This window comes from Mus musculus, chromosome 10 (genome assembly GCF_000001635.26).
Source record: "Mus musculus strain C57BL/6J chromosome 10, GRCm38.p6 C57BL/6J".
NCBI lineage: Eukaryota > Metazoa > Chordata > Mammalia > Rodentia > Muridae > Mus > Mus musculus.
The window spans coordinates 80,790,551-80,817,344 of NC_000076.6; the positions used below are offsets into that span (position 1 = coordinate 80,790,551).

At 55.2% G+C, this 26,794-nt stretch overlaps 5 protein-coding genes across 20 annotated transcripts in view, besides 11 other annotated features; 3 read left to right on the forward strand and 2 right to left on the reverse strand.

Annotated features, from left to right (window-relative positions):
- Positions 1 to 4,911, forward strand: part of Dot1l (DOT1-like, histone H3 methyltransferase (S. cerevisiae)) — a 40,361-nt gene extending 35,450 nt beyond the window's left edge. For 4 of the 8 annotated variants that reach the window (XM_011243390.3, XM_006513430.2, XM_030244974.1 and 1 more), the window contains exons 27-28: positions 61 to 1,011; positions 1,593 to 4,911. In XM_011243390.3, the coding sequence (XP_011241692.1) occupies positions 61 to 1,011; positions 1,593 to 2,188 (1,547 nt within the window). In that variant the 3' untranslated portion in view covers positions 2,189 to 4,911. Of the gene's footprint in view, positions 1 to 60; positions 1,012 to 1,193 lie in introns of all 8 variants that reach the window. The other 4 variants (XR_380380.4, XM_006513429.4, XM_011243391.3 and 1 more) reach the window with 4 other exon arrangements.
- A 637-nt stretch (positions 4,912 to 5,548) lies between these two features.
- On the reverse strand, positions 5,549 to 8,076 carry Plekhj1 (pleckstrin homology domain containing, family J member 1). Of its 6 annotated transcripts, none has more exons than NM_023900.2 (6): positions 7,531 to 8,076; positions 7,360 to 7,427; positions 7,223 to 7,289; positions 6,182 to 6,272; positions 6,041 to 6,104; positions 5,549 to 5,972 (listed from the first exon to the last, which is right to left on the reverse strand). In NM_023900.2, the coding sequence occupies exons 1-6, from the start codon at positions 7,622 to 7,624 to the stop codon at positions 5,862 to 5,864; spliced, it is 495 nt and encodes a 164-aa protein (NP_076389.2). In that variant the 5' UTR covers positions 7,625 to 8,076; the 3' UTR covers positions 5,549 to 5,861. The 6 variants fall into 6 exon arrangements, with proteins under 6 accessions (NP_076389.2, XP_017169655.1, XP_006514389.1 ...); XM_017314166.2 differs by having other exon boundaries at positions 6,041 to 6,068; positions 7,531 to 8,020; XM_006514326.3 differs by having other exon boundaries at positions 5,549 to 6,104; positions 7,531 to 8,018.
- Positions 8,077 to 8,184: 108 nt separating this feature from the next.
- Positions 8,185 to 14,372, forward strand: Sf3a2 (splicing factor 3a, subunit 2). Its single transcript, NM_013651.4, has 9 exons — positions 8,185 to 8,255; positions 10,646 to 10,808; positions 10,906 to 10,977; positions 11,848 to 11,894; positions 12,242 to 12,351; positions 12,910 to 12,959; positions 13,033 to 13,173; positions 13,270 to 13,338; positions 13,422 to 14,372. The coding sequence occupies exons 2-9, from the start codon at positions 10,683 to 10,685 to the stop codon at positions 14,262 to 14,264; spliced, it is 1,458 nt and encodes a 485-aa protein (NP_038679.3). The 5' UTR covers positions 8,185 to 8,255; positions 10,646 to 10,682; the 3' UTR covers positions 14,265 to 14,372.
- Positions 14,401 to 14,434: a protein binding site, noted in NCBI's record as "GATA site gamma 3". NCBI's record gives the evidence for it as "EXISTENCE:protein binding evidence [ECO:0000024][PMID:10813843]".
- Positions 14,401 to 14,732: a biological region, named in NCBI's record as "Amh promoter region". NCBI's record gives its function as "regulatory_interactions: Amh".
- Positions 14,462 to 14,493: a protein binding site, noted in NCBI's record as "GATA site gamma 4". NCBI's record gives the evidence for it as "EXISTENCE:protein binding evidence [ECO:0000024][PMID:10813843]".
- Positions 14,512 to 14,732: a promoter, noted in NCBI's record as "-180 promoter". NCBI's record gives its function as "drives expression in male and female gonads" and the evidence as "EXISTENCE:reporter gene assay evidence [ECO:0000049][PMID:9636081]".
- Positions 14,541 to 14,550: a protein binding site, noted in NCBI's record as "SOX binding site". NCBI's record gives its function as "synergize with Nr5a1 to promote initiation of transcription" and the evidence as "EXISTENCE:protein binding evidence [ECO:0000024][PMID:10571183, PMID:12732652]".
- Positions 14,587 to 14,606: a protein binding site, noted in NCBI's record as "MIS-RE-1 SF1 site". NCBI's record gives its function as "positive regulation of promoter activity" and the evidence as "EXISTENCE:protein binding evidence [ECO:0000024][PMID:8205615]".
- Positions 14,600 to 14,633: a protein binding site, noted in NCBI's record as "GATA site gamma 2". NCBI's record gives the evidence for it as "EXISTENCE:protein binding evidence [ECO:0000024][PMID:10813843]".
- Positions 14,611 to 14,628: a protein binding site, noted in NCBI's record as "GATA site". NCBI's record gives its function as "synergizes with Nr5a1 and Wt1 to promote transcription" and the evidence as "EXISTENCE:protein binding evidence [ECO:0000024][PMID:9636081]".
- Positions 14,627 to 14,660: a protein binding site, noted in NCBI's record as "GATA site gamma 1". NCBI's record gives the evidence for it as "EXISTENCE:protein binding evidence [ECO:0000024][PMID:10813843]".
- Positions 14,663 to 14,667: a TATA box. NCBI's record gives the evidence for it as "COORDINATES:motif similarity evidence [ECO:0000028][PMID:8205615]".
- Positions 14,669 to 14,683: a protein binding site, noted in NCBI's record as "WT1 binding site (WTS)". NCBI's record gives its function as "synergizes with Nr5a1 to positively regulate promoter activity" and the evidence as "EXISTENCE:protein binding evidence [ECO:0000024][PMID:12855602]".
- Amh (anti-Mullerian hormone) lies at positions 14,690 to 17,129 on the forward strand. Its single transcript, NM_007445.3, has 5 exons — positions 14,690 to 15,100; positions 15,474 to 15,616; positions 15,794 to 15,902; positions 15,990 to 16,149; positions 16,249 to 17,129. Exons 1-5 carry the CDS (start codon positions 14,698 to 14,700, stop codon positions 17,096 to 17,098), a joined length of 1,665 nt encoding a protein of 554 aa, NP_031471.2. The 5' UTR covers positions 14,690 to 14,697; the 3' UTR covers positions 17,099 to 17,129.
- An 814-nt stretch (positions 17,130 to 17,943) lies between these two features.
- On the reverse strand, positions 17,944 to 23,191 carry Jsrp1 (junctional sarcoplasmic reticulum protein 1). 4 transcript variants are annotated; one of them, XM_006514170.4, is made up of 7 exons: positions 22,913 to 23,191; positions 22,220 to 22,282; positions 21,745 to 21,867; positions 21,517 to 21,554; positions 19,626 to 20,016; positions 18,596 to 18,678; positions 17,944 to 18,489 (listed from the first exon to the last, which is right to left on the reverse strand). In XM_006514170.4, the coding sequence occupies exons 3-7, from the start codon at positions 21,860 to 21,862 to the stop codon at positions 18,022 to 18,024; spliced, it is 1,098 nt and encodes a 365-aa protein (XP_006514233.1). In that variant the 5' UTR covers positions 21,863 to 21,867; positions 22,220 to 22,282; positions 22,913 to 23,191; the 3' UTR covers positions 17,944 to 18,021. The 4 variants fall into 4 exon arrangements, with proteins under 4 accessions (XP_006514233.1, XP_011241880.1, XP_006514232.1 ...); XM_011243578.3 differs by having other exon boundaries at positions 22,220 to 22,354; positions 22,913 to 23,126; NM_028001.3 differs by lacking the exon at positions 22,220 to 22,282 and having other exon boundaries at positions 17,946 to 18,489; positions 19,626 to 19,814; positions 19,914 to 20,016; positions 22,913 to 22,948.
- Positions 23,192 to 26,794: the final 3,603 nt, after the last annotated feature.

The following is a 26,794-nucleotide window of genomic DNA, read 5'->3' on the forward strand; positions in this document are numbered from 1 at the left end:
TTCACCCCAGGAAGCAGCAGGCCCCAGGCTCTGCTCATGGCCACTGACTTCTCCCATCAGGTGGTGGCTTGGTGGGAAGGAAGTCAGCCCCTTCGAGCGAGCCTATCAACAGCAGCAAATGGAAGTCTACCTTCTCTCCTATCTCTGACCTCGGCTTGGCCAAGGCTGTGGACAGTCCGCTACAGGCTGGCTCTGCCCTGAGCCACAGCCCCCTGTTCTCTTTCCGGCCGTCCCTGGAGGAGCCTGCTGCTGAGGCCAAGCTCCCCACTCACCCAAGGAAAAGCTTTGCGGGCTCTCTGGGTGCAGCCGAGGGGCCAAGCCCTGGCACCAACCCTCCCAACGGCCTGGCCTTCAGTGGGGGCCTTGCTGCAGACCTCGGTTTACACAGCTTCAATGATGGTGCTTCCCTCTCCCACAAGGGCCCGGATGTGACTGGCCTGAGTGCCTCCCTGAGCTTCCCATCCCAGAGGGGCAAGGACAGTACCACAGAGGCCAACCCTTTCCTCAGCAGGCGGCAGCCCGAGGGCCTGGGTGGCTTGAAGGGTGAGGGCAACGCAAACAAGGAGTCAGGAGAGAGCCTGCCCCTGTGCGGGCCCTCGGACAAGGCCTCACTGCCACATGGCAGCAGGGCCAGCAAAGGTCGTGACCGTGAGCTGGACTTCAAGGGCGGCCACAACCTCTTCATCTCTGCTGCAGCCGTGCCTCCAGGTGGCCTCCTTGGTGGCCCTGGTCTTGTAACTGTGGCTTCTTCTGCGGGCAGTGCAACACCCACTGCCCAGGCTCCCCGGCCTTTCCTGAGCACCTTTGCCCCCGGGCCCCAGTTTACTCTGGGCCCCATGTCCCTGCAGGCCAACCTGGGCTCTGTGGCCGGCTCCTCTGTGCTGCAGTCCTTGTTCAGCACTGTGCCAGCTGCTGCAGGCCTGGTGCATGTGTCGTCCACTGCGACCCGATTGACCAACTCACACACCATGGGCAGCTTCTCTTCTGGGGTGGCCGGCGGAACCGTTGGAGGTAGGCAAGGAAGGGCCGCCCTGTGGCCCCAGTGCAGGAGCTCAGTTCCCCACCAACCTTCCAAGCTCTCTAGAGGGCGGTAGGAAGGCCTCATAGCTATCAGTGCAAGTTGTCAGCGCCCGCCAAGCTGTGTGAGGAGGAGACTGCTGGCTAGCCTCGTAACACATGCCTCTTGTTTTCAGAAGACCACGGTGCACTTAACTAGGGCAGTACTTTCTTCGGGGGCCTCCCCTGTTTGAGGTGACCACCCACGTGCCTCATGGCTGGAAGTGGGCCTGGTGAGAAATGAGTCCAGGAGGGCCTGCTCGGACTGCTCAGACGCAGGGCGGAGCGGAGCCTGGGCCACAGGCCAGGCGTGGTGCGGTGCTGGCTGGGCAGGGGCGGGCAGGTGGGCCCGAGGGGCAGGGCCTCGGCCTGGCAGGTAAGTGTCCCACACTGAGCCTACTGCTTGCTGCTTGTGCCTGCGCTTGGACCGGAGTCACGCTGTCCTCTGCTTCTTCCTGCTGGCGGCTGTACTCCTCTTGCTTCGCCTGCCTGGACGGTGCCGCCTGTTGAAGCTGCTTTTTCTCTCCTGTTTACAGGTGTCTTTACCCACGCGGTGCCCTCCGCCTCTGCTCACCCGTTTGGAGCTGGTGTCGGCAGCGGGGCTGTGTGTAGCAGTGCCACGCTGGGCCTGAGCCCGCTGCAGGCGGCGGCCAGCACCTCGGCTTCTTCCTTTCAGGCCGCGGCTTCGGTCGAGACTCGGCCGCCCCCTCCACCTCCCCTACTTCCTCCTCAGCATCTAGGCCGGCCCCCTGCGGGGCCACCTGTCCTCCATGCACCCCCTCCTCCTAACGTCGCCTTGCCTCCTCCACCTGCGCTGCTGGCTTCTAACCCTGAGCCAGTGCTTCTGCAGAGCCTGGCCTCCCTCCCAGCTAACAACGCTTTCTTACCCCCCTCCTCTGCCGCCTCTCTGCAGCCTGCTAATGCCTCTCTGTCTGTCAAGCTCGCCTCCCTCCCACACAAGGTCTCCCGCCCCTCCTTCACGGTGCACCACCAGCCCCTGCCCCGGCTGGCCCTGGCGCAGGCCGCGCCCGCCGCCCCACAGGCCAGCACCTCGGGGCCATCTGCTGTGTGGGTTTCCCTTGGCATGCCGCCTCCTTATGCCGCGCACCTTTCGGGGGTTAAGCCTCGATAAAGACCTTGCTTAGCTAGCAGTTCATGTTCTGTAAGGTAAGGCTAGAGCCAAACCGTACTTCCTCTTGCCCAGAAGACGGCTGGCAGGGCTCGGCAGATGCCTGGGGTCCTGAGTGGTAGAGATGGGAGGCTAAGGGAGGCAGGCAGGGCCACCATTGTGCAAGAGTACCAGATCCTCAGCAGCCGCTGAGAGGTCAGTGGAAGTGATGAGATTCAAGTGTGGTAGACCAGAGCTCAAGGTAGCCTCCACCCACCGTGAGGGTCCTGGCCCATAGCAGTTCCTAATGATGAGGTTGCATTCTCAGCCTCCACCCTGGAGTCGTGTGTGGAGGAAATCGGGGTAGTCAGGTGGGTGAGGTTCTAGGCTGGCCATAGGCAGAAAGCTGCCTGGGGTAGCATGGTATCCTGGAGCAGAGAGTTGGGCCCACCTACCTCTCCCAGAACAGAGGTTGTGAAACCCTGCCTGGCTGTCAGCCCTGTAAGTGAAGAAGAGCCAGGTGGCAGCCCTCTGGCCTTCTCCATTGGGTCTGGCTATGTGGTGGCAGTAGCCTGGGCAGCGAGGGCAGCCTGGCCATTGCCATCTGGAGGTCCTAGAGCTAGCACCTCTCCAGCTGACCTACTCTGGATGTTCAGCAAGGCAGACCTGGAGGGGGCTGGGCCCACTGGCACCTGCCAGGAATGCCCCCCCCCATACCCTTGTGCCCTGCTGGGCAGCTCAGCTGAGACAGGCATATTGAATGCACCTAACCTGTGCTCCTCTTCCCTGCAGGTAATTAGGACTTCTACTACCTCAGCCACGACCTATGCAAGGACGGTGTGGACCAAGACTGCTGCCTGCCAGGCCGGCGGAGCCGGACATGGAGCCACTGTGAATCGGCGGCACCGCAGGAGGTGCTGGACTGGTCCAGTTTGTACTGTCAATAGTTTTAGATAAAGTATTTATCTTTTTTTTTTTTTAAAGTATAAGCAATTCTGACTTACTTTATTCCATCAAAGTCGTCCAAGGCAACCTCTTGAGACGTCTAAGTGTCTGTGAGAGAGAATAATATAAAGACTTGGCCTGCTGGGCTGGCCACAAGGACTCCTGACTCCGTCCCGGTGCTATCTCACCAGCAAGCCCATGCCTGCCCATCTCCACCTCTGTCCTGGGTGCTGCCCCAAACATGGACTGTGGCCAAACAGTTCTCAGATGCGCCCCCAACATCTTGCTCTGACACCAAAGGCATGCCTGGCATGCCCAATGGGGGCTGACCTTTGTTCCCCCTCCTTGGAACTTGCCTGCTGTCACTGTGAACACCCCACTGTTAACCCTGTGGCTTTGGGCGTGCCTTTGCAGTGGGTGCAGACTGGGCTGGGGCAGGAATGGGGGTTCCCAGCTGGGCTGAGTGGTGCTGACAGGTGAGGGCCACTACTGCAGGGCTTGGTGGCTCCTGTGACAAGTGCATTTACTTTGTATTTCTTTGCTTTTCTGGCTCGGGGCATGCTGGTCAGGTGACATGGGGCTGGCCCAATGTGGGTCCCCTGGCATCTGTGTATAAGAGAGTCACATGATCAGTGACAGTATTTTATAGAGATTTGATGGAGATTTATAAATTTCATAGACTTGACTGCATTTATTTTTAGATTGTATAATGCACAGTGAACTTTAAAGAAAAGGAAAGAAAAGTGAGGAGGAAAAATACTTTTATTTATTCAAATGCACAAAAACGAAAAAAAAAAAAATGGCACTGGCCAGGGACCCTGCAGGAGTGTGGCCCAGATGTGCTGGGCTGCCCAGGGCCTCTGGTCACTATGGGCATCGCCTGCCTATGTCTAGGAGTTGCTTCCTGGTCCTGGGGATAGGTGCACTGGGAGTGACCACAGAGGTCAGGGCTGACTTGATTTTTCTGAGATGGTCCTGACTGCCCTCAATGTTGCTCACTTCCAGTCGTGGGTTGGTGGGCTGAGGGGAGAGGCCATGTTGCCCCACCCCCACCCCCACCTACTTCCCAAAGTAGTTGTGAAGACGGTGCTGGTGTCTCCCACTCCCTTCCCACCCCGCGATGGTGCTCATGTTCGGCAGGCCTGTTCCTGTGCACCACAGCTAACTAAGGTGCTGCAGAGCAGGATAGCCGAAACAAAAGCTAGCAAATCCCAGGCCTGGAACAAAACCCCGAGTGAACACTGTACACACCGCCCGCACGCCATCCTGGCAGCTGCTGCTCCAGCAGCCATTGCCTCCACCTTACTTGAGTGTTAGGGGACAGACACAGCATGTTCATGGCCCAGTGGGCCACAGGTGCTCTGGGTACAACTGCAAGTCCTTTCCTGAGCCCATAAGAAACAGGAACCCACAGTAAACTGACCATGGTGCATAGTGGCCCCAGGTACCCTGTGACTGATGGGCCTAGTACAGGGTAAGGCTGCCTCAGTCATCCTTGCCACTCCAATCCAAGGTTGCTGCAGGGCTTTGAGCTCAGGAACTGATAGAAAGCCCTACAGACTGGGACCACCACTCCCACACTAGCCCAGACGGGACACACCTCCCAGTTCCCACCCTCAACCTACACAGCTTTTTTGACAGCCTGGCCTGTTTGTTTGTAACTTGATGCAGCATCGCTCTGTCTTGTGATGACCTCTGTACTTAAAGGGTGCATTGTTCTCTTCCCTTGGTTCCCCCAAGGCATCTCACACATTGTTGCTGCCTTTAGACACAGTATAATAAATAAAGCCGTTTTCACTTGAGCCAGTTCTCAGTGCCAGTTTTTCTTTGCCTGTTTATTGCTGTCCAACCTGGACTGGAAGAGCAGAGTGCCTATCTGTCTCTTGTGAGGCTGACAGTGACTCTGAAGGATTCCCGCTTTGGGAGGACCCAGTCTCACTTAAGAATCCAATCCTGACTGAGTCAAAGCCCCTTGACACAAAGCTGTGTCAAAGCTTGCCTGTTTTGTTCTCTGTCCCAGATGCTCTGGAACTGCCTGTGTCCTACCCTCCTCTTCCCGCTGCCTCCCAAGTGCACACAGCCTGTTTAGAAAGCCAGGATTTAGGTGTCCCTTACAACTTGGGCAGAACACACCTTTCCCCATCAGGGTTACCTACAACTCCCACTTATATGAGTACCACTCCCCAAAACCCAAGGATGGATCCACATCTCCACAGTGAGGGTGTCCAACCAGGGTTCAGGCACACTGCGAGCCAGAGGCTTGTCCCCCCAAGTCCTGCCTACACCTATACTGTGTGTGCCACCAGCCCAGCTTGCCTGTTTTGTTCTCTGTCCCAGATGCTCTGGAACTGCCTGTGTCCCACCCTCCTCTTCCCCCTGCCTCCCAAGTGCCCACAGCCTGTGTCCCACCCTCCTCTTCTCCACTCATTCCGACATGGCTCAGAAAAGAGGTACCTTTATTAAAGAGCAGGCTGAGCACTGAGGCCAGCACCCATGCCCTGCTCTATCAGCAGGAGGGGGGGGGGGGGTTCACAGCTTCATCTAGCATTATACATTCATCTGGCAATGGATAGGGGAGCTGTGCCAGGCTCGGTCCCTGGATGTGGACACTCAAGGGGTGCTGGCAGGGAGATGGCATGGAGAACGAGGACCACAGACCCTGCCCACCTCCTCTGGACCTTTTGAACAGATGTATTAAAACCTATATTAAAAAAAAAAAAACTTCCCAGGGTAGCCAGGGGCCCAGAGAGGGTCAGTCCAACACATTTAACTGGGAGCCAATACAAGTAGTCCGCCCATCCTTAGGCAGGCTATTCAGCTGGAACCTGGCCTCCTCGGAGATGCCAAACTGCTCCAGGGGGTCCTGTGGAGGGCACGGTGGCTGTGAGCAAGGCCAGGGAAAGCTGTCCCATCCCTGACCGCCCCACATACCTTGCCAGTCATCTTCCTGATCTCATTCCTGTAGAAGATGAGGCTCTGTCGCATGTATTCGTAGCTGGAGGAAAGGATTGGGCTCACTGTTCACATTCCCCCATGTTTCCACCCAGCTCCCATCAGTCCCTAAAGCCCCACCTGGCCCGCTGCAGAGCTTCCATCCAGTCCTGACACTGCTCTTGGCTACAGCATTCAAAGTGATATTTCCTGCTGAGGTCTTCGACGAAGCCTGGAAAGGGATAAAGGATAAGAGCCACCTCTGGTCAGTGTCCAGTTGGTCTACATCCTGTTGGCCACAAGTCCCAGCTTCCTCTCACCAGGATTTCAAACTACACCTCTTATTCTAACACCAAGTCATCTTCTGCCTGTCTCATGCTGGCTTTGTCCTCCAGAATCCTGACCCCTGAACCCACAAATAGGGGACTCACTGGGAAGTTGGGTTATTGGGAATGGAAGTGGCTAATAGAAGGTCATTAGGTTAGACCCTAAACTGAATGGCAATAGAACATGGGTGATGAAGCCCCAGCATCCGTGTCGGAGAGCAGAACGAATACACCTGTAATGTCAGTGTTCAAGAAAGACTCATGAAAGAGACAGAAGGGTTCGTAGGGCTTGCTGGCCAGTCAGTATAACTTAAAAGTAAGCCCCAGGTGGGACCCTACTGCCAAGCCCAATGACCAGCGTTTTATGCTGGAGACCTACATAGTGGAAGATGAGAACCAACTACTCAAGTTTCCCTCTGGCCTTACTGGCATACTCACACCCCAAAACACGTGTGCACTCGTGCAAGAAGGAGAAAAGAGGGGTACAGATAAAGAACCCCACTGGATAATATAGGTAGACATGATGCCCAAATCTCTACAAGATACTGTAAAGTTCTCGTTAGGGAAGAAGGCTGAGACAGGCCTTAAAGCCTGCCCGTACCCTACCCGTGGCAGAGAGGGCGGCAGAGACTGTTCCTGCTATACACCCCACGTTCGCAGACTGCACCTCTCTCAGTTGGGAACGGGCAGAGGGGTCGGAGAAGAAACTAAGCGAGAACCAGACCCAGTGGGCACTCTGAGTGATAGCTGGGCCAGTCCTGGGCCACCAGCGGACGCGGGATCCAGGACAAACGTAGGCTCCTAAGGGAGTAAAAAGGATCGGGTGTGCGGAGCAGAGTCCGGGATGGAAACTTACTGATGGAGAAGCCGCCCGGTTCTTCCTGGGCCACTCTGCAGCGCTCCAGCAACAGGGCTCCGAGGGGCTGCGCGAGACACGGCCATGAGCGCCGGCCTCCGGGCCGCGCGGGTCCCCCGCGCCCCCCACGCCCCTACCTCGGCCTCGTCCGGGCGGAAGTAAAAGAGGAAGTTGACCACCAGCTTCACCAGTCGCCGCTTGGCCACTGTAGGCACAGGGCGGTGTCAGCGCGGAACTGTTCTCATTCGCCCACCCAGGAACCGCGCCGGCCCGCCCAAGTGCCCCAGCCGCAGCCCCGACTGGCTCACCGCTGCCCTTCTTGGGGCCCCGCATGCCCAGCTCGGCCGCCATCTCTGCCGGCTGTCGGGACAGCGCCTGCAACTCTTTCTCGTTGTACCGCATCCCGCCGCACGGATCCGCGCGAACCAACACGCGCCCTGCCTCTCGGCCGCCGTCCTCCCCGAAGCCGCAGCCAGCGCCACAAAAGTCTCAGAGAGCGATCTCGGAAGTCCCAACCCGGTTACTGCGCCTGCGCGTTGTTGGGCTGGTTGCGCGGCCCTAATTTATGGGTCTGCGCGGTTGAACAGAGTCAGACGGGAAGGAGATGGCCCGTCCTTAAATAACCGCCAGACATACTAAGCGTGAGGTGTAAGTTAGACTCAGAGCACTCCACGATGAGCGAAGCGCCTTCCTGGGCCGGTGAACCCTAACGCTTTCCTCTTGTCACGATAGCCGGCGCCGCTAGACTTAGGGCGGAGCGAAACTGTGCGGTCGCTGCAGTGAGCACGCGCACTCTGCGCCCCGACGCTCCTTTCTCTCCCGCCTACCGAAGACGGAAGTCCATCCGCTGGGCCTGCGCACACACGAAACGCCGACGCCTTTGCTCCCGGAAGGGATCGCTTCGTCGGTCGTGCGCACGCGCGCGGCGAAACCGCGGCCTTGGCGGAGATTAAACCCGGATAGCGAGGCCTTAGCGTTGGTGAGGAGCTGCACAGTTTGTCGGTGGCGGCTGCTCCGTCGGGGAGGCTTGAAGGTGGGAGCGAAAGCCCGGGGGCGGGACGGGGAGAGGCAGCGGCCGCCCTCTTGCCTCAGGATCGGCGCGCGCCCGCCGGGAGAGCGCGCTCTCGCGAGGCCCGTTGGGTCGCCGCGTGATTGCTGGCTTGGGTGGCGCTTCTGTGGCCTCCAGGGTGGTTCGGGGTGTCCGAGTGGCGTCTCGGCGTGTATTTTGACCTCCTTGGTTGTTTCCGTTTCCACCTTCGTTAATCGGGGCCCTGGCGACCACTGCTCCTGTCCACCGGAGCAGGTCCCTTGCTGGGATTGAAAGATAACGGTATCTGCACATAAAAGGGATTTGTCCTGGGACCAGGCCTCCTCCCAGACCATTACCTTAACATATACCACGTCTCTGTCCTTATTGATCGTTCATCGGTAATCTTACGGTAGTCCGTGAGGTTGCGCATCTCCCGTCCCTGCGTCCTGGCCTCCTGTCCCAAGTTTCACGTGTGAGCCCCTCCAGTCATCGGCACAACTTTTCATTTATTTCAGACAGGGTCTCACTGCTTAACTGGGGCTGACCTGCAACTCGGTGTGGAAACTTGGCCGATTTCCAGTTCACAGACATTGCCATGCCTCTGCCTTCTCTCGCATAGTGGGACTTACAGCATGAGCCACCACACTTGGCTGTTTTGATTGGTTTTAAGGAATCGAGGGTTTATTTTGGCTGATGGTATGAAGGTGCGGTCTGCCGTGGTGGTCGTGTTGCAGCAGTAGTCAGCAAGCAGATAAATGCCCTTCCCCGCGTTTTTAAAGATTTTGTTTTAATGTGTCTGTGTGGAGCTTTGTGTGTGAGTGGGGTACCCATAGGGTCCAGAAAGGGATATCAGAGTCCCTGGAGCCTACCGCCACCCTTTTTTCTTTTATCTGAGATAGGATCTCACTGCACAGCCCGGTTTGGTCTCTAACACTAACCTAACCATCTTCCTACCTTGGATAAAGAAATGGGATGAGAAGTGTACACCACCACGCCCTACGTTTTCTGTGTTTCCTGGGGTTGGGAACTGTTGGTGGGCGTTTGCAGAGCTTGGTGCCCCATCCACAGAGCAAGCAGTGTGCTCACCCAGGCCCCAGTTTTGTTTTGCTTTTCTAAGATTTATTTATTTATAATGAGTACACTGTAGCTGTCTTTAGATACACACCAGAAGAGGGCATCGGGTTCCATTACAGATGTTTGTGAACCACCACATCATTGCTGGGATTTGAACTCAGGACCTCTGGAGGAGCAGTCAGTGCTCTTAACCGCTGAGCCACTTCTCCAGCCTGCCCAGGCCAGTTTTGTCCTAGTGTTTGTTTTCCCTCCAAAGCTCATGAACTAACTGCATTTTTGCAGTGGGTACCCATACACATTCAACCTCAAACATGTACCCCTAGGGGACCTTATGCATGATGGACAAGTGTTCCACCCTTGAGGTGCACCCTCACATCTGTGGCTGGATACCCAGGCTCCCTGCAGAGGCCAGGTATAGAGTCCTATGTTCTTGAAAGTTGTCTTTGCCAGCGGTTGAAGTGGTTTTCCATCCTGCTGTTGCGGGTGCCCTCTTGCTCTGAGAAGCCCATGCTGCCACCCTTAGACTCTGCTCTTGCATCTGGCCAACTTCATCTCTGGGAATGTGTCTCTTAGTAGCTTTCAAAGATGTAGACAATGCTCTTTTCAGTCCTTAAGTGGCTGAGTATGAAACATCCGACAAGCTGGTTCTGCCCCACCACTTCCATATACATCTTTCAGCCATTCTCTCGGCATCTAGAGCATCTTGTATCCTTTGCATTCTAGCCTCTTTCTCTTTGACAGCCAGTGGTATCAGTGTCCTGTCTGTCCCAGACACACTCTGTGGTGACACTGAGGTAACTAGGTACCTGGCCCTCAAGGTTCTTAAGTCAAATTTGCAGGAGGCTCCAGCAATATTAACAAGGACTGCCTCCACTTGTTTCCTGAGTACTGTCTCTGAATTTACCTATAGGTTTAAACCAAGGGCTGGGGCTGACACTGAGTAGTCTAAAGTGTTCTGTCATCAGATGACACTGCCTATAGGCTTTGGTTGAGCCTCAAAGATGGGACCCTTGGTACCAAGCACTCCATATGCCATGTGTCAGGTGGAGGAGGGCGTGTCCTTTAATGCCTGCAAAGGCAGGCACACAGGCCAGCCTGATCTATGTAGAGAGTAACCATGACTACATAGAGAATCCTCTCTTAATAATAATAATAATAATGAGAAAAATTAACAACAACACCGGGGAGAGGTGGCTCAACTGTGGTCACAGCTCTTAGGAGGATCAGGAGTTCAGCGAAGGGAATGACCTGCCTGCTGGGCTACCTCGTCCTAGCATCATGTACAGTGTTCTGAGCCTTAGCTGTCCTTACTCCCCCAGGTTTCTTCCTGTCCCCTGAAGCACCCAGGCCTGCATCATGGACTTTCAGCACAGACCTGGAGGCAAGACTGGGAGTGGGGGCGTAGCCTCCTCCTCTGAGAGCAACCGGGATCGGAGAGAGCGTCTGCGCCAATTGGCCCTGGAAACCATTGACATCAACAAGGTCGGGGGGAGGGGGTGCCAGTTCCCACATCCACAGAGCTCTCACATGCCTCAGTCCTTGGTTCATGCAGTCTAACGGTACATTTATTCACTCCCAGGACCCGTATTTTATGAAGAACCACTTGGGATCCTATGAGTGCAAACTCTGCCTGACTCTGCATAACAATGAGGTATCTGCCCCTGCTTTTTCTCCACTGTTATACTCGAGTGAGGTGACATTGGTAGGCCTTGGACCTGCCACCCAGAGCCAGCCCACTCACTCAGTATTGGTCTGGTCTCATTGACTTCTTTTTTTTCTCAATTCTGGGGATCAGAGCTCAGCCTAGGGCTTAGCATGCCAGGTAAGCAGTGAGCTTTATCTAGGTCAGCCCTTGAGGCAGGGTCTCACTGTGGAGGGCTGGCTGGCCCCGTGTACTCCTGATGCTCCTGCCTGTGTCCCAGGCTGTCCTCTAACATAACCGCACAGGTTGGCTGGACACCAGCTATCCTTTATCCTTTTGCTTTGACTGTGTGCTCTGGGAATGACCTTACAAATAGTAATGGATACCAGCCATCAGCAGAGTCACTTCTGCATTTTGGGGCTAAAGGGAGGGGGTGTGGCTATTGTCCCTTTTTCTGGAGGGGCAAGGACACTGGGAGTTCCCACCCCTCCTTTCCCACCCCTCTTGCTGGAGGACCAGACTGATCAGGCATGGATGGAACAGGTCTGGCCGGGTTGACAGTGGGGTGGTGATGAGCAGTGTTCTAGGTTCCAGGCCTCTGTTGGAAGCTCCTCCGGACAGCTGCCTATTCCCACTGGTGGACTCAGCACTACAGACTTTTGCAGTGAATGCTGCTCTAAACTGCAGAGGAATTTCTGGGGAGGGATGGGTGCAGAGGCTAGTCACAGGTCTCCCAAGTGCAGCCACAGCCACTGTGATGCCCTGTAGGCTCCCATGCTTGGCTGAGCCCCAGGCCTCAGCTAAGCCGGTACAGTTGCTCTGCCAGGTGCCCGTCCTGCCCTCCCTACCTTCAGCAGCATGTCTCCTTTCTCTTTGCAGGGGAGCTACCTGGCCCATACCCAAGGGAAGAAACATCAGACTAACTTGTGAGTCCCTACAGCCCTGGTTCCCCGGGACCACAACACTGTTACTCAGTAGGGAAATCTGGCTGGATGAATGGGGAGGGGAGGGGAGAGGCTACCTGCGTCTACATTCTTGACCCCCTCCCCCCATCCCCAGCCCATGTTTAGCCTTACTGTCTCAGTACAGAGCAGATGGCCAAGGGGCAAGGACATTGGTGGTGCCAGGATTCTCACCTGTTCTGCCCTGCTTGGTGTACCCCAGGGCAGAGCCGCCTAATCCTCTCCCTCAACTCTTGAGGGCAGGGCCTCTGGCTCCTGGTGCTTGGCCTTGGTGGCTGGTGGAGGGCCCAAGCACTTGTGTCTGTTTGCAGGGCCCGGCGAGCTGCCAAGGAGGCCAAAGAAGCCCCCGCCCAGCCTGCACCGGAGAAGGTCAAGGTGGAGGTGAAGAAGTTTGTGAAGATTGGCCGCCCTGGGTACAAAGGTGTGTGTGTGTGTGTGTGTGATGGCCTCCCTATGGCTGGGGGCTACGGCATGAATGAGCCCTGGCCCTGGCACCGGACATACCCTTGTCCCTAGGACACACAGCCGACTTCTCTGTCCTCAAAGCATCTTTCCCTTAGTGTTGCCAAGAGCCCCCAGGTGCTGATAAGTACCATCCCTACTGGCAATCTCCAGAAGCAGGAGGGGGAGGCTGGCTGTTGCAGTCACTGCCCCTGGAGCCCCTCTGCAGAGGCCCCTGGGTGACGTGGCCTAGCCAGAAGACCAATCACATGGCCAGCAGGAGCCCAGGGACCCAAGTTGCCAAGAGTCCCCTTTGGCAGGCAGGGTCCGTCCTGGGGAGGCTGTGACACAGCACCTCCCTCCTCATACTCTTCTTGGACTTCAACAGCTGCCCCTGCATAGAGTGCTGGGTTGGGTTGCCCTCCCTCACTTTAGGTCCTAGCCAGTGGCCTTAGGCAGAGAAGCCAGGCCTTGTGTTGAGGAACCCTGTTCTGTTGTGCACACACAGCACATAACAGCCCCATCCCTTCTGTTGCAGTGACCAAGCAGAGGGACACAGAGATGGGCCAGCAGAGCCTGCTGTTCCAGGTGAGGTGGGACCAGTCAGGGGTGGACCAGACACACGGGTGGTGATGCCAATAGTGCTGTGCATGTTTTACAGATTGACTACCCTGAGATCGCAGAGGGTATCATGCCACGCCACCGTTTCATGTCTGCTTATGAGCAGAGGATCGAGCCTCCAGACCGCCGCTGGCAGTACCTGCTCATGGCTGCTGAGCCCTATGAGACCATTGCTTTCAAGGTAGCGACCCTACAGGACAGAGAGAGCAGCTAAATTCAGCTGTCTGTGTATCCTAGCCCCTCCTTGGGGTGCTGCAGCCTCTGACTTTCTCCCTAGGTGCCAAGCCGGGAGATTGACAAGGCTGAGGGCAAGTTTTGGACCCACTGGAACAGAGAAACCAAGCAGGTGAGGTTCCACAGGCCTTGCGTGGGTACTCTCTCAGCGCTCCTCAGTGGCCCTGCCCCAGTCACTGACCCTCTCTCCTACAGTTTTTTCTTCAGTTCCACTTTAAGATGGAGAAGCCCCCAGCACCTCCCAGCCTCCCAGCAGGACCCCCAGGCGTCAAGCGGCCCCCGCCCCCACTCATGAATGGACTGCCTCCTCGCCCACCACTCCCTGATGCCTTGCCCCCACCTCCACCTGGTGGCCTGCCTCTCCCTCCTATGCCCCCCACTGGGCCTGCTCCCTCTGGGCCCCCTGGACCTCCCCAGATGCCCCCACCAGCTCCTGGGGTGCACCCCCCGGCCCCAGTAGTACACCCACCAACATCTGGAGTCCATCCCCCAGCTCCTGGGGTACACCCCCCAGCACCAGTGGTCCATCCACCAACATCTGGGGTCCATCCCCCAGCCCCTGGAGTGCACCCACCCACCCCTGGAGTGCACCCACCAGCCCCAGGAGTGCACCCACCAGCTCCAGGTGTCCACCCACCAGCTCCAGGGGTACACCCCCCAACTCCAGGGGTGCACCCACCAGCTCCAGGGGTGCACCCACCAGCTCCAGGGGTGCACCCACCAGCTCCAGGGGTACACCCTCCTCCATCAGCTGGAGTTCATCCTCAGGCTCCAGGGGTACACCCACCTGCTCCTGCAGTACACCCTCAAGCCCCTGGGGTACACCCCCCAGCCCCTGGGATCCACCCTCAGGCACCAGGGGTTCACCCTCAGCCGCCTCCTGGAGTCCACCCTGCTGCCCCGGGGGTCCACCCTCAGCCTCCAGGGGTTCACCCCTCAAATCCTGGGGTGCACCCTGCTCCTATGCCCCCCATGCTGAGGCCCCCACTCCCCTCAGATGGCCCTGGGAACATGCCTCCCCCTCCCCCAGGCAACTGAGCAGTCCCCCCACCAGCCTCTGTTGTCTGTGTGGTCTTTTCCCATTGCCAGTCCTTGGAAGGTTTTCTATTTGTCCTGCCTTGAGCCTATTAAACAGCCTCCCCCGTGTCTCCCTGTCTGCTGTGTGTTTGGTAGTGGGGAGGGTGGATACTGCTTGTCTCTGTTGAAGCTGTGGTGACCTGGGGCGTCCTCCAGGTGGGCTCCCCAGGGAGATGGGAGCTACTCAAGGACAGCTCAGGCCTCTGCAGTTATGGGCCCAGCTCTGAGGACAGAAAGCCCTTTGAGACAGTCGCCTCCCACCTGCTGGGCATGAAAAGTGCCAGGCACTGTCCCCCAAGGTCACCTTTGGTGTTGATAGGGGCGTCCCTCCCAAGCAAGCAATCTGGCTCAGCCATACATATAAGCAGGGCCACCCGGACCTTGCTGTACCACCATGCAGGGGCCACACCTCTCTCCACTGGTACTGCTGCTAGCGACTATGGGGGCTGTGTTACAGCCTGAGGCGGTTGAAAACCTGGCCACCAATACCAGGGGCCTCATCTTCCTTGAAGATGAGCTCTGGCCCCCCAGCAGCCCCCCTGAACCTTTGTGCCTGGTGACAGTGAGAGGAGAGGGGAACACAAGCAGAGCTTCCCTGAGGGTGGTGGGGGGTCTGAACAGCTATGAGTATGCCTTCCTGGAGGCTGTCCAGGAGTCTCGCTGGGGACCCCAAGACCTGGCCACCTTCGGAGTCTGCAGCACTGACTCCCAGGCTACCCTGCCTGCCCTGCAGCGCCTTGGGGCCTGGCTAGGGGAGACTGGAGAACAGCAGTTGCTAGTCCTACATCTGGCTGAAGGTACGTGATGGACTCTGTCTCAGCGCCCATGATGCCTTGGGACTGAGTGAGTTAGGGCAGAAGCTGGGGGAGGGGGGTTTGGGGGAGGGGGCCTCGCTGGATTGCTAGGCAGAACCTTATACACCCTTTCAGGAACTGTAGTGGGCAAGATGGCAGGACACACCCCAATGATCACACCTTCCAGACAGATGACAGCAGAGCTGCTGTGTCCTTACAAGCAAGGTCTCCACACCTTGGATCAGGGTCCCTCAGGCCTACATGGCCCCAGAAGATCTCCAGTGAAGAGTCCAGCTGAGGGAATTTCTGTAGGACAGATCTTGAGGGACTGAAGCTAATGGCCTCAGAGACTCAGTCAACCAATATTTGCCCACAGTGATATGGGAGCCCGAGCTCTTGCTGAAGTTCCAAGAGCCTCCACCTGGGGGAGCCAGCCGCTGGGAGCAGGCCCTGTTAGTGCTATACCCTGGACCAGGCCCCCAGGTCACAGTCACAGGGACTGGACTGCGGGGCACACAGGTACCAGAGACTGGCATGGGCCCATCCCCTAACAGCCTTCTGGTTGAGGTTGTGCCAAATGGAAGGGTTGGTGGGGTTAGGAGTACACCTGGGAGGCTATTCCCAGTATGGCAGGGGTGGTGCCTGTAGCCTGACCATCTTCCCCAGTCCTGCTGACAAGAGTCCCTGTGTCCACAGAACCTCTGCCCTACTCGGGACACCCGCTATTTGGTGCTAACCGTGGACTTCCCAGCGGGGGCCTGGAGCGGCTCGGGCCTCATCTTAACCCTTCAACCAAGCAGAGAAGGTAGGTCCTGGCAGAGGGGAGGGGACAGAGTGGAAGGAAGCTGCCCTTAACCCCAGCCCTCAGCCAGCACGTGCCCACCCTCTACAGGTGCCACCCTGAGCATCGATCAGCTGCAAGCCTTTCTATTTGGCTCTGATTCCCGCTGTTTCACGCGGATGACTCCCACCCTGGTGGTGCTGCCACCCGCCGAGCCGTCACCGCAGCCAGCACACGGCCAGCTGGACACCATGCCTTTCCCGCAGCCTGGGTGCGCACAGGGATGGAGGAGGAACTGGGACGTTGGAGGGGGTAGTTGGTCCACCATAGCCTCTTGTGCTCACAGCTGGCCCACTTCGTTCTATTCCAGACTGTCCCTGGAGCCTGAGGCCCTGCCACACAGCGCCGACCCCTTCCTAGAGACCCTCACTCGCTTGGTTCGTGCTCTGCGGGGACCTCTGACCCAGGCTTCGAACACGCAACTGGCCCTGGACCCTGGTGCGCTGGCCAGCTTCCCACAGGGCCTGGTCAACCTGTCAGACCCCGCAGCACTGGGACGCCTGCTCGACTGGGAGGAACCCCTATTACTGCTGCTGTCACCCGCTGCGGCCACGGAGAGGGAACCTATGCCGCTGCACGGCCCCGCTTCTGCTCCCTGGGCAGCGGGCCTGCAACGCAGGGTGGCAGTGGAGCTGCAGGCGGCAGCCTCAGAGCTGCGGGACCTCCCGGGTCTGCCACCCACAGCTCCCCCGCTGCTGGCGCGCCTGCTAGCGCTGTGTCCCAACGACTCCCGCAGCTCCGGGGACCCGCTGCGCGCGCTGCTGCTGCTAAAGGCGCTGCAGGGCTTACGTGCCGAGTGGCATGGGCGGGAAGGGCGTGGGAGAACGGGGCGCAGCGCGGGGACAGGGACAGACGGGCCTTGCGCGCTGCGCGAGCTGAGTGTAGATCTGCGCGCGGAGCGTTCAGTGCTCATCCCGGAGACCTACCAAGCCAACAACTGCCAAGGCGCCTGCGCGTGGCCGCAGTCTGACCGTAATCCGCGCTACGGGAACCACGTGGTGCTGCTGCTAAAAATGCAGGCTCGCGGGGCTGCCCTGGGCCGCCTGCCCTGCTGCGTGCCCACTGCCTACGCGGGCAAGCTGCTCATCAGCCTGTCCGAGGAGCGCATCAGCGCGCACCACGTGCCCAACATGGTAGCCACCGAGTGCGGCTGCCGGTGACGCCCGCCCTCCTCCTCCCCTCCCCCCCCCCCCCCGCCCCCAGTCAGCGCCCTAATAAAGATCAGCAAACACTCAGCTGGGGTATCTGTGGGTGGAGGAAACTCCTGTCAACCTCCCTTCTGGAATGCAAGGCCTGAGTCCTTCCCATCCAGCCCCTAACTCCCGTGTGTCCCTCTCACTTTTCTGATTTCAAAACAGGATCTGTGTAGCCCTGGTGGTCCTGGAACTCTAACTCACTCACTCTCACCCTCTCTCTCCTCTCTCTGCTCTCTCTTCTCTCTCTCTTCTCTCCTCTCTCGACCAGCTTGCCTCTGTCTCCCCAGTGCTAGGATTAAACTCCTGGACCCTGTCACTTTTTAATTAGTTAATTAATTTGTTATGTGTGGCGGGGAGAGATAGGTGTCTGGCCGGAAGGAAGTTAAAGCAGGAGAAATGCTTCAAGTCAGCCTGAAATTAAAGAGCAAAACTGTTTCAAAAACAGGGGAGCTGGAGAAATGGCTCAGCCCCAAAGGACACTTGCACACCCCAACATACACGCGCCCAGATCTTTAAAAGCAAAACAAACAGCCAAGTATAGCGGTGCACACCTGTCACCCCAGCACTCTGGAGGTGGACCCAAGAGGATCAGGACTTAAAGCCAGGCTTGGTTGCACAGGCTTACGCAGGCGCATAGGGTACAGATGGATTGCAGAAGGCAGAACTAAGTGGAGTTCATTCCGTGTGGGTCGCGAGATCGAACTCAGGCGGTCAGGCTTGGCAGCAAGCGCCTTTACCCATTTCACTATCTCACCGGCCCTATCCCCATCTCTGCGACCCTTAGGGTCCAGGCACAAAGGAGTAGATGATCTTGCTGTCACAACACGGCCTTTATTTGCTGGTGCTACAGGGAGAAGGGACACAGGATTCGCCCAGGGGACACAGGATCAGTCACGCCCCTTCCCTCGCTTCTGTCTGGGCCGGTCATCACGGTCATGCCTTCGCCGGGGAGCCCAGGCCTGCAGCTTCCCATGCTCGAGGAGGTCCCTGGAGTCCCGTCCCCATGGCCGACGGCCTCCTTCCCGCGCCTCCCAGCGCCGTGGCAGTGATTGACGGGGCTCCCCAGTGACCTGTGACTTATCCTCTCTCCTCGGCTTCTCCCTTCTCGGCTTCTCCTTCTTCAGTTTCTCCCCTTTACTTGGCTTCTCTTTCCGTGGCTTCTCCTGGGACCCTCGGTCCCCAAGGGGTACGCTCTCCTCCCCAGAGGCTTCCGAGATGGACCCTCCACGTTCTACCCGGGTTTCTGTAGCTTCAGGGCTCCCGGGAAGCTCAGGCTCATCCTGCATCCGTGCCTGGGGTGGCCCAGGCTTCGGCTGAGGAGACCCGGATGGAGACACCAAAACCGGAGGCTTAGGCTGCCAAGAGACAAAGTGGGGACTTGGGATCCGCGTGCTCAGGCCTGGTCTCCTTCTCCCTTGGTGAGCAGCCCCATCAGGTGAAATCTCTGGAAGGAAGGCTTACCGCTGGCGACGCTTCCTTCTTTGGTGGAGAGCTGGGCGGGACCCATGGGTGAGGGGCAGCCACGACCTCCCCAGCCACTGCGTCTGAAAGGCAGGCAGTCTGAAGTGGAGGAATGAGCACAGCCACCCACCTCTTCTTTGCCCTCACCCCCAGAACTCCACTGGGATACCCCAACCTCCTCCTAGAGACCTCTCTTTTTTCTCTTTGGAGTGGCCATTCCCCGCCCCCAGCTGCACGAGGGTTGCTAGCAATAATAATCGTGGGGGCGATCCTCTGCTCCAGGATGAAGTGGAGAACCCTTCTCGGATGGAGTGGGAGGACCCGGCTCAGTCGTGTATGTCTGTCATCCTGGCTGGAGGAATGCTGAGGCACAAGGATTGCCATGAGACCCAGGCTAGCTTGTGCCTTTGTAAAGGGAGCCCTTGATTCAAAACAAAAGCCAGGGCCCAAGGTATACTCCTGCCATTCCTAGATCTTGGGAGGTCAAAGTAGGGAGGGTCAGGAGACCAGCCTAAGCTACATAGAGAGGTTGAGGTCTTGAGAGTTTTGTCTTTTTTCTTTCTTTTTTTTTTCTTTTCTTTTTTTCTTTTTCTTTTTCTTTTCTTTTCTTTTTTTTTTTTTTTTTAAGGTCTGGATGGTGGTGGCACACTTTCCAGCATTCAGGAGGGAGAGACAGGCAGAGCTCTCTAAGTTTGTGGCCAGCCTGGAATATATATTGGATTCCAGCCAGCTAGGGCTACATAGTGAGACTCTGTCTCAAAATGAATGAATGAATGAATGAATGAATGAATGAATGAATGAAAAGCTCAGAACATCTGGAACTAGGCCTGGTTGTGAAACTTAAGGTAGACACCATAAAACTAGGAGCTAGGTGTGACCGTGGGCCTCTCAGGCTGGCGGACTGGCTATTCCAGGAATAGGGGCAGAGACGCTTGAGGATAAGGTTTGTAGGAACAGAAGAGTCGCAGCCTGGGCAAGGCTACAGGGAATGCCCCCAACCCCTGTGGAGACCCTGTCTTGTGGAGCTCACCCCGACACAGCTGAAGAGCCGAGCCCAGCAGGGCCACCAGCGAGGCCAGTACCAGGCACTTGTTGAGCGTCAGATCTCCCCAGGGCAGGTCATCGCTTGGCGTCCTTGGGGGCGGCTGCAGGGGAGGCGGGGGCGGCTGCAGGGGAGGCGGAGCCTGCGGCTTCCTACGTGCAGGAACGATCCGGGGGCCTGAAGGACAAGCATGGATCCGCCTGTCGCCTATGGTTCCTACTCCGTCCCAGTGTGCAGACCATCCCCACCTGCTCACCCTCCCCCGAGCAGACCCACTTGTTCCCGCTTTGCCAGCTGTGCTCTCCTTGCCCGCTAGCTCTTTTTCCATCTTCTTGAGCCCGGCATCCCCAGCGCCAGCAGCAACTGGGTCCTGAAGGACCTGTAGGGCATCGGAGACAGTTCCACGAGGAGTGTCAGTCCAGAAGTCCTGTGGGCTGCCATCTCCTTACAAGTGAGTTGTACAGACTCTGTTATCCCAACCCTCAGGAGGATGAGTCAGGAGGATTGCTTGGAGTTGGTTGCCAGCCTGAGTTTCAAAGGGAGACTCTGTCTCTAAAAATCAAAACGGAGGAGCCCAGCCAAGCAGCTCAGTGGGTGACTGCGCTGCCTACAAATCTGATAGCTTGAGTTGGACACCCCCACCCCTGACCCACCTTGTGGAAGGAGAAAACAGAGTCTAGGGATTTGGCATCTGATCCCTGGCTGTGCATGTGTTCACACACACAGACATCATTATACATACACATACATACATACATACATACATACATACATACATACATACATACATACAAATGTGCATATATATGTATATACATATATACTATACTGGCTGGTTTTGTCTGTCAACTTGACACAAGGTGGAGTTATCACAGAGAAAGGAGCCTCCCTTGAGGAAATGCCTCTGAGAGATCCAGCTGTAAGGCATTTTCTCAGTTAGTAATCAAGAGGGGAGGGCCCACTGTGGGTGGTGCCATCCCTGGGCTATAGTCTTGAGTTCTATAAGAAAGCGAGCTGAGCAAGCCAGGGGAAGCAAACCAGTAAGTAACATCCTTCCATGGCCTCTGCATCAGCTCCTGCTTTCTGACCTGCTTGAGTTCCAGTCCTGACTTCCTTTGTGGAATGTGGAAGTATAAGCTGAATAAATCCTTTCCTCCCTAACTTGCTTCTTGGTCATGATGTTTGTGCAGGAATAGAAACCTTGACTAAGACAACCTCACACACACACATACATATATGTGTGAATACACAGAAGCTGGAGAGACAGCTAAGTAGTTACAGAACCAGCTGCTCCTGCAGAGGACTCAGGTTCGATTCCCAGCACCCACATGGGACTCCAGCTCCTGGTCAGATGTCTGCATCTGACCTCTTCAGGCATGAGGAACACATGTGTGCAGGCGAAACTCATAAAATAAAAATAAAATAGAAGTAAGCATTCATAGACATCAACTAAAAATGAGGGAAAGAAGCCGGGCGGGGTGGCACACGCTTTTAATCCCAGCACTCAGAAGGCAGAGGCAGGCGGATTTCTGAGTTCGAGGCCAGCCTGGTCTACAAAGTGAGTTCTGGGACAGCCAGAGTTACACAGAGAAACCCTGTCTCGAAAAACAAAAAAACAAAAATGAGGGAAAGATTTGTAAGGCCTGTGGGGCTATAGCTCACCCAGCATGCAGGAAGCCAGGACTCTGTCCCCAGCATCACGTAAGCCAGGTGTGGGGTCAGGAGGGAAAGGCAGGAGGCTCAGAGTTCAGGATCATCCTTGAGGTTTGAATTTGAGGACAGCCTGGGCTATATGAGACCCTAACTCAAGAAGAAGAAAAAGAAGGAAGAAGAAAGAGAGAGTGAAAGAGAGAGAGAGAGAAAGAGAGAAACTACTCACATGGGTCCAGTCACTGGAGTCGGCCCGCCTGGATGTCCCTGTAAGTAAAACAGTGGGCTATTCACCACCCGTAAAGGATCCTGTCCCGTCTCCTCCCCAACTCTGCCTCCACTCCAGATGACAAGGGGTGTGGGGTATGAGGCTCAGAGACACGTTTGCCAAAGACACACAGTATGTGTCATCATGGATTCCAATCCAGATCTGCCAGGTGATCCTCAGTCACTGTACCTCGAGCCTTGCTCTCTGGCCGCCGGCCTGAGGCTGGTTCCTCCAGAAATGGGAGGTCATCACTGGGGAGGCAGCTGCCCAGGCCCCCATCCAGGTCCTCCAGGCCTCTGGTAGTCATAGAGACTGGAAGATGGGGAGGGAGGGAGGATGTGGTCTCTGTCTTTATACATGCTCTCAGCACAGCCTCCTCAAGACCCCTCCCCCAGAGCCCAGCCACTGCAGGACTCCAGAATCTAGCAGCACAGCAAAAGACTAAACTGTGGTTCAGAGAGACTCAGGGCCCACTCAAGGTCACACAGTAATAAATCCAGAGGCCCACGCGGGAACCCTCCTCCCAGGGCCGGCTCATGTTCTCTGAGGCCATCAACTATTTTTATCCAGTGTCTAAAGCCAGCAAGATGGGTGAGTCTAGCAGCCCAGCCCCTCCCCAGGCCTTTGCTCCCAATCCTCCCCTAGCACTGACTGTCTCACTGACCTGAGGGTGGGGAGCACCGCTGAAGCCCCAGCAGCCTGGACCAACTGGCCCTCACTGTAGCAACTGTGGAGCAAGACAAGCTTTCCTGCCCCCTTTCCCATAGGGCACATGGAGAAATTGAGACCAGAGGCTGTGCTGAATCGAAGCCAAACACAAGACCTAGCTTATTATGGTAAAAGGGGATGTCCCCATGGCTTCTGGCTGTCACTCTTAATGTGCCTCCATGCCCAAACAGAAACACTTTAAAATCAGGGAGAGGATGGGCTGGCAAGATGGCTCATCAGGGAAAGGAGCTTGTAGCTCAGTCTGATGGTCTGAATTCAATCCTTCAATTCCCTTTACTCACACTCCATCGCTGGAAGGGGAGACAAGACGCCTCAGGTCGTCTTCTGACAACCACACATGCACCTTAGCATTTTAGCATTTACCTTAGCATCTAGTGCCTACATGTACACCAAAAAATAAAAAATTAAAATGTAATTTAAAAAATGAAATGAAAATAGAACCTGGAAGAGTTTTCCACATGGGGGAAGGGAGCTGAAACACAGGAGACAGAAAGAGTTTGGCCCCCACCTCTGTGTGTGTAGGGGGTGACAGTCACAGGAACTGGAGACCCTTATGGGCATCAGAGGTTCCCACACCAAGAACCAGGGACCCACACCTCTGCCCAGGTCTCCCCACAGCCCCTCTTACCCGACAGCCTCCGAGCTGGGCTTGAGAGACAAGATAGTGGACGGAGGGGCGGCCTGGGATGGACAGGAACAGGTGGCCAGAGACAGCTGGGGACACCAATTGGAAAGAGCCAGGGAGCCAGGAGGAGGGACTTCCACAGAGTCACTGGCAGGGTGGCCACCACCCCAACAGTGCTACAGAGCAGAGAGCTGACTGAGGGGTGACCCACTCCTACTTCAGTACACAGCCTGCTCCTCCAGCAATGAATCAGGGGATCTTGTCTGCTGCCCTGGTGTCCAGGGGCCTAGGCAACTGTGACTCCAGCAGCCATATCTGAAGCTTCTGCTCTGTGCAGGCTCGTCCCTGCCCTGCGTTCCAGGTTCACTCACAACTGTTTGCCAGTGCTTCATGCTTTCTTTTCTTGTCTTGTCTTTGCTTCCCTGGAACTTGCTCTCTGTAGGTAGACCAGGCTGGCCTTGAACTCATAGAGATTTACTTGTGTCTTCCTCTTTCTTTCTTTCTTTCTTTCTTTCTTTCTTTCTTTCTCTCTTTCTCTCTTTCTCTCTTTCTCTCTTTCTCTCTTTCTCTCTTTCTCTCTTTCTCTCTTTCTCTCTTTCTCTCTTTCTCTCTCTCTCTCTCTCTCTCTTTCTCTCTCTCTCTCTCTCTTTCTCTCTCTCTCTCTCTCTCTCTCTTTCTCTCTCTCTCTCTTTCTCTCTCTCTCTCTTTCTCTCTCTCTCTCTTTCTCTCTCTCTCTCTTTCTCTCTCTCTCTCTTTCTCTCTCTCTCTCTCTCTCTCTCTCTCTCTCTCTCTTTCTCTCTCTCTCTCTCTCTCTCTCTCTCTCTCTTTCAAGATTTATTTATTATTATACATAGGTACACGTAACTGACTTCAAAGGCACCAGAAGAGGGCATCAGATCTCATTACAGGTTGTGAGTCACCATGTGGTTGCTGAGAATTGAACTCAGGACCTTTGGAAGAGTAGAAGAGTAGTCAGTGCTCTTCACTGCTAAGCCATCTCTCCAGCCCACTCGGGGTTTCTCTTTATACTACTTGAGTTACTTTATGTAACCTCAACCCCTCCCTGGGAACTCTAGGTGGAGCTCCACCCCTCACCCCATTCTACCCCCTCCCGAAGCATGGAAATTTTAGGTAGTGACACGTTTGTGGCTTCATCTCTCAAGGCTTCTCAGAACCTCTGTTTCCACGTGTGCAAAGTGGGATTCAGGCGGCCAAGAGCTCACTCCCTGAGGGATGTTTGCCAGAAGAATGCTGCTGCACAGGGCTGCGCGCTGGGGAGCCTGCACTTTGCATTGCCACAGCTCACTGCACTAAGGAACCTGTCCATGCTGGCACAGTTCATACACGACGTTATCATCGGCCCATGGAGTTGCTTCATCAGTGAACAAGCACAGCACGACCCAATGCAGCCATTTGGAGACCATTGTTACTGTTGTCAATGGCAACGGGGTTGCTTTTTATATTCCTTTTCAAAAAAAAATATTTATTTAGTATTATTTATTATTATATCTAAGTTCACTGTAGCTGTCTCCAGACTCACCAGAAGAGGGCGTCAGATTTCATTACAGATGGTTGTGAGCCACCATGTGGTTGCTGGGATTTGAACTCAGGGAAGAACAGTCAGTGCTCTTAACCATCGAGCCACCTCTCCAGCCCACTTTTTCTATTTCTTTAAAATGGAATTTTAAAAATTTATTATTAATAAGAACACTGCAGCTATCTTCAGACACACTGGAAGAGGGCATCAGATCCCATTACAGATGGTTGTGAGCCACCATGTGGTTGCTGGGATTTGAACTCAGGACCTCAAGAAGAGCAGTCAGTGCTCTTAACAGCTGAGTCAACTCTCCAGTCCAATTTTATTTTATTTTATTTTATTTTTGGTTTTTCTTTTTTCTTTCTTTCTTTCTTTTTTGTTTTTTTTTTTTTGTTTGTTTGTTTTGTTTTTTGTTTTTTTTCAAGACAGGGTTTCTCTGTTTAGCCCTGGCTGTCCTGGAACTCACTTTGTAGACCAGGCTGACCTTGAACACAGAAATCTGCCTGCCTCTGCCTCCCAGGTGCTGGGATTAAAGGCATGTGCCACCACTGCCCGGCTCCAGTCCACTTTTTATATTTCTTATTTTATTGTTTTCCTTTTTACATTTTTTAACAATTTATTTATTTACTTTACATCCCAATATCAGCCTCCCTCTTCTTCCAGTGCCCCCTCACACAGAACATACCCCCATTTCTCCCTCCCTTTCTCCTTGAGAAGGGGGAGCCCCTCTCTAGGTGTCACCCCACACATCCCCATACCCTGAGACAGGGTTTCTCTGTGTAGTCCTGGCTGTCCTGGAACTCACTTTGTAGACCAGGCTGGCCTCGAACTCAAAAATCTGCCTGCCTCTGCCTCCCAAGTGCTGGCATTAAAGGCATGTGCCACCACCGACTGGCGACTTCTACTTTGGAAAGTCAGTTATGTCAAATGATGTTTTGCTGGGGCACACAGGAGACAAAGCGTCTTGCTAAAGTAGACATGGGAAGGAGTATTTTTCTGAAGCAGACACAGGTGAAAGGACATTTTGCTGTAGCAAACACATGAAAGGACCCATGATGAATAAGTACAAATATGACCCCACTGTATTGGTGAGGTTTTGGCTACACCACTTTGCGCTCCCAACAGATCTCACAGGCACCTGCTCAGGAGCTATCTCAGATCTCTGAATGGAAAACACACACACACAAACACACACACACACACACACACACACACACACACACACACGCCAGTTAATTTTAAAAAGCCTTGGCTAACTCAATGGTTGGGTACTTCTTTTTTTGTTTGTTTGTTTGTTTTTGTTTTTTGTTTTTGTTTTTTCGAGACAGGGTTTCTCTGTATAGCCCTGGCTGTCCTGGAACTCACTCTGTAGACCAGGCTGGCCTTGAACTCAGAAATCTGCCTGCCTCTGCCTCCCAAGTGCTGGGATTAAAGGCGTGCACCACCACGCCCAGCTGTTGGATACTTCTAAGCCTGCTACCCCTTGCCTAATTGGGGAAGTGGCTAGTGACCACTTACTTGAAGTCTCACATAGCTGGTTGGCTTTATCTCTGGTGCTTCCTCATAAAATTGGAAATAGTTCTACCTGAAGCCCCAGCTATTCCACTCCTGGGCTTATACCCAAAAGATGCCAGATACTGGAAACAACCTAAATGTCTCTCAACCAAAGAATGGATACAGAAAATGTGGTACATTTACACAATAGAATATTACTCAGCTATTATAAAGAAAGACATCATGAAATCTGCAGGCAAATGAATGGAACTAGAAAATATCATCCTGAGTGAGGTGACCCAGTCCCAAAAGCACATGCATAGTATGTAGTCACTGATAAGTGGATATTAGCCATTATATACAGGAACCATGTTACACTGTACAGACCCAAAGAAGCTAAAAAGGAGGGCCCGGGGGAGAACGCATGAAGTTCACTCAGAAGGGGAAATAAAATAGACATTAGTGGTGGATGGAAGGATGGAGGGGGCAAGGAGGGGTACGGGAAGGCGGTCAGATGTTGGGGGAGGGGAAGAGGGTTGGAAATTGATGGGGAGACACCTCTGGGACCAGCTAGAGGCCTGGGACAGGTGAGGTTACAGGAAGTCTATGGGGGTGACCCTAGCTGAGATTCCTACCAGAGGGGATATAGAGACTGAAGTGGCCACCTCCTGTTACCAGACAGTTTCCTTAACGTTTATTTATTTAGTGTAACTTCATGTGTACGTGCCCATGCTATAGAGTATCTGTGGAGGTCAGAGGATGGCTTGTAGGCTCTAGTTCCCTGGCTTATCCTTGCAGCCTGTGAATTCCAGGGACCCACCCACCTCAGGTCACTGAGCTTCCTGGGTACAGAT

What these genes read in the sequence shown, in the direction of transcription:
- Plekhj1 (XM_006514326.3), bottom strand. Translation starts at nt 7,624, where the DNA reads ATGCGGTACAACGAGAAAGAGTTGCAGGCGCTGTCCCGACAGCCGGCA. An exon ending in TCCGCCCGGACGAGGCCGAG is followed by an intron (nt 7,290 to 7,359) that starts GTAGGGGCGTGG and finishes TGTCTCGCGCAG; the next exon opens with CCCCTCGGAGCCCTGTTGCT. An exon ending in GAAGCTCTGCAGCGGGCCAG is followed by an intron (nt 6,105 to 6,181) that starts GTGGGGCTTTAG and finishes CCTTTCCTCCAG; the next exon opens with CTACGAATACATGCGACAGA.
- Sf3a2 (NM_013651.4), top strand. Translation starts at nt 10,683, where the DNA reads ATGGACTTTCAGCACAGACCTGGAGGCAAGACTGGGAGTGGGGGCGTA. An exon ending in TGGCCGCCCTGGGTACAAAG is followed by an intron (nt 12,352 to 12,909) that starts GTGTGTGTGTGT and finishes CTTCTGTTGCAG; the next exon opens with TGACCAAGCAGAGGGACACA. An exon ending in AGCAGAGCCTGCTGTTCCAG is followed by an intron (nt 12,960 to 13,032) that starts GTGAGGTGGGAC and finishes CATGTTTTACAG; the next exon opens with ATTGACTACCCTGAGATCGC.
- Amh (NM_007445.3), top strand. Translation starts at nt 14,698, where the DNA reads ATGCAGGGGCCACACCTCTCTCCACTGGTACTGCTGCTAGCGACTATG. An exon ending in CTGGACTGCGGGGCACACAG is followed by an intron (nt 15,617 to 15,793) that starts GTACCAGAGACT and finishes CTGTGTCCACAG; the next exon opens with AACCTCTGCCCTACTCGGGA. An exon ending in CCTTCAACCAAGCAGAGAAG is followed by an intron (nt 15,903 to 15,989) that starts GTAGGTCCTGGC and finishes CACCCTCTACAG; the next exon opens with GTGCCACCCTGAGCATCGAT.
- Jsrp1 (XM_006514170.4), bottom strand. Translation starts at nt 21,862, where the DNA reads ATGACTACCAGAGGCCTGGAGGACCTGGATGGGGGCCTGGGCAGCTGC. An exon ending in GCCAGAGAGCAAGGCTCGAG is followed by an intron (nt 21,555 to 21,744) that starts GTACAGTGACTG and finishes TTTTACTTACAG; the next exon opens with GGACATCCAGGCGGGCCGAC. An exon ending in AGAAGGAAGCGTCGCCAGCG is followed by an intron (nt 18,490 to 18,595) that starts GTAAGCCTTCCT and finishes GTCTCTTGGCAG; the next exon opens with CCTAAGCCTCCGGTTTTGGT.